We start from the raw sequence: 9,962 nt of genomic DNA, 5'->3' as shown, positions 1-9,962 counted from the left end.
GCTAAGCATCTTGGACCATTATTATCGTAAATTAGAAGGGAACCAACTCTTGTCGAATTAGTGTGCCTCTTGTTTGATCAGGATTCATTTAGAACCCAAAAAACTCGTGGCAGCAAACATTTGGAAAGCATTTGAAATGATAGGTTCTAAGTAAAGCGATGTTTATATTTTAGGTAGACATTTCCCCCCCCCCTGCAATCATCATTGGAACAAGCAGATTTACTTAGTATCCTTATGGAAAATGCTATTTCCTCAGTTTAGAATGTATGGTTTTAGTCTGGTGGGAAACATTTTGAAAGTTCTGAATGTATTGAAATTGCACAGCAGCTCATTGCTAAGAATGCAGTAACACAGTTATTGAACTTCATGGAAGGATGTTTTTATTTTCTGCGCTGTTTAGCCAAAAATAATAACAATACAGAAGAATAACTTTTTAATAATTCTGTATATGTGTTTGGCGCAGAGGAGCCAACCCCTAGATGCAGAGCTCCTTTCAGGGCCCTCAATAAAATATTTGAGGGGGCCAGCCCCCGCCCCCCCTTGATGGGCATTGTCATTGATGCGCCACATCTTGTGATCAATTATGCAGGGAGGGGCTTACCTGCCTCCCCCCATATTTTATTCAAGTTTGCACCCCTGCTTTGGGGGTTTCCCTCTGAGCTAGTTTGCCATTTTTGAGATGGGAAACTGAACCAGACAAGCCCTTGACCCGATCCACAGAGGGGCTCTTCTTGCCCGCAACACGTGCATATGGGGAAGTGGAGACCACGACGCTTCCACCATGTGCATCCGATCCTTCCCGAGGAGCAACGAGCCTTCTCCTTGACCCCAGCGCAGGTTCCTTCGGAGTCAGCGCACACAGAATTGCAGGAGGCGCATTCCTTGTCTTCGACGACGTTCCTCTTCGCTCCAGCCAGACGCTGGGAAAGAACCGCGCGTTTCGCCGAGGCGTCTGCAGGAAGTTCCGCCCGGCGCGCTCGCTTGTTCTTACCTGCCTGCCTGCCTGCCGGTGCCAGACAGGGAGGAGACTGAGGAATCTCGCGCCCGGGCCAGGCGTGCGTCTTTGCGCACGGGACCCGACGAGAGCGCAGGTCATCGGCGCATCTGCGCCAGCTCCTCGGGGCCCCGCCGCCTCGGAGGGTGGGGCAGGCGGGGAAGGAGGGAGGCACCTCCTTGGCTGGCGCTGTCGGGACCTGCACCCAGCGGCTCCTCCGGGACGAGGAGAGGTGGCGACGGCAGCAGCAGCAGCAGCAGAGACGGCGCCCGGCTTGGGAAGGAGCGAGTGAGTAGCGCGTGGATTTGGGCACCATCAAAGACTTATCTGGTGGGGATCTGGGGCAGCCCGGGTGGCCGGGGCTGGTGCCAGCGCGCTCGCGATTTCCCAGGCTGCCTGCGGAAGGAAAGCTCGCGATTCGGAGCAGCTCAGTCAGTGGGAACACCTGCGCCGTTGCTCTGGGGCATGGGGAGTGGGGAGCGCGCGGGTTTCTTCCAGACGGCGGGAAGCGTGCGACTCGAGAGTTGCAGCAGTACGTCCGCTAGTCCTTAGGAAGGCACTAGAGGAGGCCGTGCATTATTATTACCGGTAAAGCTTTTTCGTGAAACAATAAAATATAGGAAATTGAATGTAAACAAAAAGAGATACAAAAAGGGAAAAAAATAGTATGGGGTCCTCTCTTAAAGGTAGTTCTTAACGCTTGCCATCCACAGAAGTAGACCCTCCCAGCTCTCGTGTGTGTGTGTGTGTGTGTGTGTGATTTATTCAATTTATATACAGCCTTTATCAAAAGATCCCAGGACGGTGTACAACATTAAGAGCACACAAACACATATATTCACACGGGCATACAGGTACACTGGTAGGTAGATCAAATAATATGGAGAGCATATCAGAGAATGCCTTGGTCATTTTATACACACACACACTGATATGCTCTCCATATTATTTGATCTACTTAGAAGATTTATTCATTTGTGTGTGTGTATATATACAGTATATATCTCAGAGCTGGACTTTAATATGATGCCTTGAGCAAAGACAAAATTTGGGGCAACCACTAAATATTTCTTATTTTCACAATAATTCCTTTAGGCACAGTTTCTTTTTTTCAGATCTTCTCAGTAGGTACTGATATATAGTTGTTGTTGCTGTTGTTGTTATGTTGTTATGTGCCTCCTTAGCTCAGCGCCCTGTGCGGGGGAACAACCCACACTGCCCTAAAGCCAGTGCACTGTGTGTGTGTGTTTTTGTGTGTGATTGCTTGTACACTGCTTGAAGAGCTTTTTCTTATTTTCTTCACCTCGGAAGACAGTTCAGAAACTTTAGCTGGTAAATAATTTGGTGGCCAGGTTGCAAGGCGGTTTGAGCTTGTTGCACCGATCCTAGCCTGACTGCACTGGCTGCCAATTAGCTTCTGGTCCCAATTCAAAGTGCTGATTTTAACCTATAAAGCCCTAAATGGCTCAGGACTACCATACCTCAAGGTCTGCCTCTCCTCATATGAACCAACCGGACCCTAAGATCTCTGAGGCCCTTCTTTGTGTGTCTCCTCCACAACACAAGAATGGGCCTTTCCTGTGGTGGCTCCCTGCTTGTGGTGACTCACCTGGTGCCTTCATTACATGTCTTTAGGTGCCAGGTGAAAGTGCTTCTCCTCAACCAGGTGTTCAGCTGATTAACATTCTATGGCTTTTTAAATGTATTGGTGGGAAGGTTATAAGCTTTTGTTTTATTCTGTATTTTGTGTTCTCAAATTGTGTTTTTCTGTTGTCAACCTCTCTAGGATGCTCAGATGAGGAGTAGTAGTACAAATATAATAGATGATGATGATGATGAATGAATGAATCTTCTAAGCAGATTAAATAATATGTACAGCCATAAGGATGATAGCTCTAACAAACATGGTTTCGAGCACCAAAATTTCCTTCCGCAGGAGCACCTTAAAAGATTGCAGATTTAATGGACTTTCAAGTCTTGAATAAACTATTGGGAGGGGACTGTTAAAAAGACAAGACCTTGAAAACAAGAGACATCTGGTATATTTATTGAGTTTGATGGATAGCAGAGGATTTTCTTTTGTTGTTGCTGGGTCATAGAGTTCAGGAAAATAATAGTTCATAGAAGCTCCTTGGAATTTAATTAGTGGTTCTTCCTGTTTATTGGTGGGGGGAAGACTCCAAGGATTGCATTGAATGGGATGTAGCTACAGAATCTCCCCAGAAAAGGCATCCCCATTGAAAACTATCAAATGCACTTCAGGATATAATATCATTTAGAAATTATTATTATTATTTATTAAATTTGCATACCGCCCTATACCCACAGGTTTCAGGGCGGTTCACAACATAAAATCACAATATAAAAACACAAAATACATAATAAAAACAGAAACAAAAACAACCCGAGAACCACCACCCACCTCATCACATTTTAAAAGGGCATTGGATGCCAATCAGCCAAAGGCCTGGGTGAAGAGGAATGTTTTTGCCTGGAGCCTAAAAGTATATAATGAAGGCACCAGCCAAACATTCATGGGAATATCTCCAATTTCTGGAAAATCAGCATTATAAGGCCTCCGTTGTAACCAAGGCCAACAGATTTAGTTGTCGCCTTTATAGATTGAGCAATGAAGGTGACTTTTTATTTTATGCTTTTCTTTATTGTAATTCTGGAAAAACTCCATAAAATAGAAAGTGATTTATGTGCTTATTATGTATCTATCCCACTCCACTAAGGAGCTCACGGCAGCGTACATGGTGCCCTCATATTATCCTCACAACGATCCTATGAGGAAGAGTTCACAGATGAGTGCGGATTTGAACCTGGGTCTCCCTGGTCTTAGTCTGACACATTTGCCATTATGTTAAATTTGGTGCAGCACAAGCTTTTGTGAACTAAGCTGTGCTTTTCAGAAAGAAAGCTCCAGATAAGGTATCTATCCTTGGTTCCCTGGATCAGGGAAGTGGTATCTAAACTGAGATTCAGTTGAATCTTAACTCATACGAAGAGCATCAGTAGTTATTTTGGATGTGGGGTCCCCGAACTCTTTCCAAGCGATTGGCAGGATGGATCAATAGAGAAACAATTTAGTGTGGGATGTGATACATAAGTAGCAGCCAAATACAACATTCCTTGTTTTCCTAGAGTGGACATGCAAGGGGATGTTTGGTCCAGCCAGTCGAAACTTCCTTGTTCCTCCTGGGCTGGAGCATACTTCCTTTGCATGTGACTAGAGGTGGGCATGTCCTTACCTGTCCAGGTAACAAAAGGACAAGGCATGCTGCCACACTCTGTTTTACTTCCTCCATTGTTGGAGCAGCTTTTTAGCTAGAAATGCTTGGTTTGCTTTCAGCCAACAGAGGACACTGAAATTACCCCCCTATGGGATAGATCCACATGTATATACTTTATAACTAAGTCTCCCTTCAGGGATCCAACTGTGAACTGATGATGTGAGTAAACTTCTTTCATTGACTTTAAACAAGATTGTGGCGTGTCTATTCTTTTAAGAGGGATATAAGGGAACTTACCAGGAACCTAATAGTGAGAGGCTTCTACAAGCCTGCAACCAGCTATCTGCTGTGCATTTAAAAGGGAAATGTAAACTCTGCTAAGTAAAGGAACTTGCTACTGCATTAGGAAGGATGTTAATAAACAATATATCCTCTCCTCACTCCCCGAACATTCCCACATATAGTACATGGGTGAATCGCTGTGTGGTGTTCAAAAGACAAGACAGATAATGGGACCACAACTTCAATTGTAGCATAGCCTTGGAGCATCAGAAGAGTCCTGGTGGGGCACACTAATCTGGTCCAGCATCCTGTTTTCTATAGTAGCCAATCAGGAAGCTCTTAGGCGCAGTGTGAAGGCGCCTGAGAAACTGCACATAAAACACACTGTACAATGTATGATTCCTCATTGTGGAACGTTTCTTAAGAGGATGCCCCGGTATGAGGGGAAAAAACCCTGTGATATTCACCATATAAGAGGGGATTTTCAGTAGAAACTGTCACCAAGCTGTGACGTATTTATTATGCTTGTGCCCCATGTGAAATTCTAGAGGTCAAATGACATTGCAAAAGCTTCATTCATCACATTAGGAGTGACCCGTGGTGATCTGGCTTCAGTCACCTTGGTCCTAAACCAGGTGAAGTGGCCTCACAGCTGGGTAACTGTGCAAGAAAAAAAAATGCCTCTCTTTTCTCCCCTCCCCTCCCTTCTTTCTGAACAGATGTTGACTTTTCTTCCATTCCTGAGCCTCTGGGATTTTCAGTAGTAATATGACTTCGTCGAATGAATATGGTTCCAGTTCCTGGGAGCTCATTGTTGCTATTGATCACCAGTGCGGAGGGGAGCAAAAGGAGAGCACCCTCCAAGTATCAGGAGATCTCCACATTGGAGGAGTGATGCTTAAGCTCGTGGAACAAATCAGTGAGTTCAAAGATATATACTTTTCTGTATATGCACCAAGGCAGAACATTTGGGTTAATTTCCTTATATGGGCAGTTTCTTCAAGTGTCAATATACAACAACTCTTCATTGGTGTTTGTGTGTGTGTGTGTTTTTTTGGGGGGGAGGTAGGATGTGTCCTGTTTAAGCTATCGCAGGATGAACACTTTTTGTTAATAAAGGGCTGGATTCAACGAAGTAGTTGCACTAATGGGAGTTAGTACAAGAAGTCCCATTAGTGCAACAGGGCTCCTGCTACCGCCAAAATTGGCTGTGGGGGTGGGTGGGTCAGGAGAACCCCCAGAATGGTGTGCATGGGGAGAAGAGGGGGCTGTATTCTGTGTGACGAGCAGAAAGGTTTGCGCTGACAATGAAGGTTGGCGGTTCGAATCCCTGTGACGGGGTGAGCTCCCGTTCCTCGGTCCCAGCTCCTGCCAACCTAGCAGTTCGAAAGCACGTCAAAATGCAAGTAGATAAATAGGAACCGCTACAGCGGGAAGGTAAACAGCGTTTCCATGTGCTGCTCTGGTTTGCCAGAAGCGGCTTTGTCATGCTGGCCACATGACCTGGAAGCTATACGCCGGCTCCCTCGGCCAATAATGCAAGATGAGCGCGCAACCCCAGAGTCGGTCACAACTGGACCTAATGGTCAGGGTCCCTTTAACTTTTTAATTTTGTATTGTACGTTTTGTTTTGCTTTTAAATAGTAAGCAACAGAGAGAGAGAGAGAGAGAACTATTTGTAGCAAGCGACAAATAAATATAATTCATAGTAACGCTTGTATGACTTGCAGTAGACGGTCAAGAAATTCTGGCTTTCGTTGATTAACAAGAGCAACAACCAAAGGCTTGTTCTTTCAAATTAGGCTTTCAGCTGATGGTTGGGGCTTCCAAGTGTCGTGCCCCACATGGGGCGAAAATAGGTCACTTGAGGTCATGGTGACATCATGGGATGGACAGGCAGCCGCACCCACCTATCAAACTTGGAGAATTGGGGGAAATAAGGATCCGGCTCACCAGCCTAGGTGCAAAGTAGAGCCAGGTGGATTAGCGTTTACATAAGAAGGCTTATGATGATACCTGTTCTTTGAACTCAGGGATGGGGAACCCGCAGCCCTAAAAATGTTCTCGGACTACAACTTCCATCATCCCTGACCAATAACCTTTAACAAGTTGTTAATACTTGTGCTTGGTTTTGTTGTTTTTCCCAGGCGTGTCGCAGGACTGGTCAGACTATGCCCTTTGGTGGGAGCAGAAGCAGTGCTGGCTTCTGAAAACTCACTGGACGTTGGATAAATACGGGGTGCAGGCAGATGCCAAGCTGTTGTTCACTGTTCAGCACAAAATGTTGCGCCTTCGCCTGCCGAGCATGAAAACGGTGAGGCTGAACGTTAGCTTCTCATCTGTGGTATTCAAGGTAGTTGGAGACATCTGCAGAACCCTTGGTAAGTGTGGACTCTCCAAGACTCTGGGTAGTTCTATTTGGTGACATGGTTATGTCTTGCTAACACAATTAATAGTAGACAAAGATGCATTATATGCTGAGTCAGACAATTGTTCTTTCTAACTTAGTATTACTTGCCCTGACTAGCAGGAGTTCTGCAGGGTTTCAAACAAGGCTGCCTCCCAAACCTACCTGGGAATCGTGGAAAGGGGACATTGAACCTAGGGATTGAACCTAGGCAGAAGCCTGTGTTCTGCCACTGACCTATGTCCCTTCCTACAATTGCAATCCCTTCCCTATCTTTTGCCTTGTGGTTGGCTTCCCATGAAATCGCTCTTTGCAAAGGATGGAAACAGAACAACAGCTGGCTTTGGTAAATTTCGCCCTATGTTGTTCGGTGCGGGTTATAATTCCTAAGGCTGTTCAATGATAAAAAAATTAGCTTTCTGTTTCTGTGATCAAAGGAAAGATTTGCTTCTTCAGTTATCTCTGTTACCTGTATATAAATATTCTATACAGTAGTACCTTGGTACTCGAACAGCTTGCCTCCTGAACGAATCGGCTCCCGAACGCCACAACCCAGAAGTGAGTCTTCCAGTTTCCGAATGTTTTTCGGAAGCCAAACATCCGATGCAGCTTACACGGCTTATAACTGAGTGCAGGAAGCTCCTGCAGCCAATCAGAAGCCGCACCTTGGTTTTTGAACCGTTTCGGGAGTCAAACGGACTCCCGGAACGGGTTAAGTTTGACAACCAAGGTACCACTGTACTGTTTGTTTCAGTGGGTTAATCCCAAGCTAATTGGATGAAAGCCCAATACTAGACAGAGTTGCCACCATCATGCAGTGTCTCATCTGCATTCTCTAAGGCTTTTCATCCAGGCACCTTCCAGTTGCAACCCTCATTGCTCCAGAAAAAACTTTTTCAAGTTACCAGGGTCAGTGGGCACTTTCCAGAGCAATCCCCCATGTGGAGCTGTCGCAGGAAGGAAATATGGCATGAATATTTTTGTTGTTGCTGCCGTTGGTTGAATTTATACATGTGCTTTCTGCTCATATAGGTGAGGTTGGTTGTGATCTACAATCAGCTTTTCAAACAGCCAAATAACCTCTTTACTTTTCTGAACAGTGTCCCTCTTTTCTCCACCTGACACTGCATTGCAGACTGGTCTCAATACCTCTTTGGGTGGTATTTTAATTATGGTTTTATGTTGTGGAGCAGTTATGCTTCGTTGCATGGAAGGATCTGCTCTATGCACTTCTTTAGATCAGAGGTACTATCTGTAGGCTAAGCCAGACCCCAGCTAGAGTACTCTGGGCACGGCTGTTCCAAGAAGGCTAACGGGAGCAGGAACCACCCTGAGATCTATGGATAAAGGGCAGTATATTAAATAAATAAGTAGAGAAGAGGGCAACAAAGACAGTGAGGGGCCTGGGGAGCAAGTCCAAAGAGGAAACACTGAATGAATGAGTTGGGTGCCTGACTCAATTAGCTCAGTCAGTAGAGCATGGGAATTTTAATCTCAGGGTTGTGAGTTCAAGCCCCCCCGTTGGGCAAACCATTGCTGCATTGCAAGCAGTTGGACAAGATAGCAGAAGAACTCTCACCTAGATTCTTGGCGAATTTATTTCCTATTGCTCCAGAGAGTAGGACTTGAACAAATGGGTTTGAATTATGAGAAAAAGAATATAAGGAAATGTGGCAAATTGCTCTGATGGAAAATCTTACCTTTCAAGTAAAGGCTCAAAGAAATGGTCCGGAAGCAGATAATCTTTATGACATCTAAATATATATAAAAATGTAAACTGGCCATGTCTGTTAGTATCCACGTTTCACCAAAACCGCTTGACAGAATGCGTTCAAATTTTGACATAGTGCCACGTGAATATGAGAGTGATCGCGTACCATTTTCAAAGACAGATGTCACACCTGTGCCAGGTAAAACCCCAAAAACCCTGTGTTTCAAAACACACCACTCAGATGAAAATGCATTCTGGGAAAAGAACCAGGTTGCAAACCAGTGCCCTCTAATGGCAGCTACACTGGTACTGCACCTATAAAACCCTCCCTCTCAACAGCACCTTGGCTCCCGTTTACATATTCGGCCGAAGTCTTTACAGACTAGGCCGAATGGAGGTACTGACTTGCCTGGGTGGGGGGAGGAGGGGATGGGATAGCTCAGGACATGGTGGGACCAGTCACAGGGATGAGCCCAGGGGTGGGGGGAAGAGGGGGTGGGATACGTCATGGATCGGCACAGGGTAGGGGCAGTCACAGGGATTAGCCACAGCAACACATGGCAGGGCCAGCTAGTATGGTATAAATTTATTGAGCATATAACTTAAGAGCATTCTTCACCCTCCCATAACTCTTGGAAGATTATGGACTATACAGTATTTGTCATAGATACAGAAGCACCTTGTTGTTGTTTTAACATTTGATTGTCCCACACTTGTTTGTTTCATTTGTTATGAATATTGTTCTATGTGTTTTATTTTTATGTTTCTTAAACTTGATGTAAAAATGTAATAATAATAATAAGTTATTCCTAAAAAAGAAAGAAAGAAAGAGAATAGAAACATTTTCTCTCAAAAAAGAAAGAGGATATAGACTAAACATTAGGGACCTATTATATCCAGAAAAAAAATCTCAAATATATACCTTTGCTAATGTGAAGCAGAGATGAATATCAGACAGATAGACAGACAGCGAATACACAGACACACACTAGGGTTTCTGCCCCTGCTCGCTTCGCTGCCCCACCTACTTGTCAACCCCATTGCCAACTATCTTTCCCCCATACTTAATCAACCCCCCTCCCTTTACACTTCAACACACACACCCCATGAGCAACTTTGGATTTGTTTTTTACGAAGAAAAATGGAATGCACCATTGCAATAAAATTATTGATCTATCTTTAAAGAGAGATGAGGAGGAGTGGTTCCGAAACCGTCAAAATGATAGTGATGACGCACCATCTTCCTACTGGTACAAATCTCACAGAGTTAATGGTGTTTGCGTCGACACGGCAACTTGAGGTTGTTGCCTCAACCCAATAAGGCCATGTTTT

General features: G+C 44.8%; 1 protein-coding gene across 2 annotated transcripts in view; it reads left to right on the top strand.

Moving 5' to 3' along the window:
- The first annotated feature begins 1,235 nt into the window (after positions 1-1,235).
- The window catches only part of FERMT1 (FERM domain containing kindlin 1), a 31,983-nt gene continuing 23,256 nt past the window's right edge, over positions 1,236-9,962 (top strand). The window contains exons 1-4 of one of the 2 annotated variants that reach the window (XM_060272406.2): positions 1,236-1,282; positions 4,350-4,449; positions 5,232-5,431; positions 6,660-6,893. In XM_060272406.2, the coding sequence (XP_060128389.2) occupies positions 5,281-5,431; positions 6,660-6,893 (385 nt within the window). In that variant the 5' untranslated portion in view covers positions 1,236-1,282; positions 4,350-4,449; positions 5,232-5,280. The remainder of the gene's footprint in view (positions 1,283-4,349; positions 4,450-5,231; positions 5,432-6,659; positions 6,894-9,962) is intronic. The other variant, XM_035110120.3, reaches the window with a different exon arrangement.

This window comes from Zootoca vivipara, chromosome 3 (assembly GCF_965207765.1).
Source record: "Zootoca vivipara chromosome 3, rZooViv2.hap1.1, whole genome shotgun sequence".
In the NCBI taxonomy this organism is placed as follows: Eukaryota; Metazoa; Chordata; class Lepidosauria; order Squamata; family Lacertidae; genus Zootoca; species Zootoca vivipara.
The sequence above is the reverse complement of the archived record's forward strand: the minus strand, read 5'-3'. Positions and strand labels throughout refer to the sequence as shown.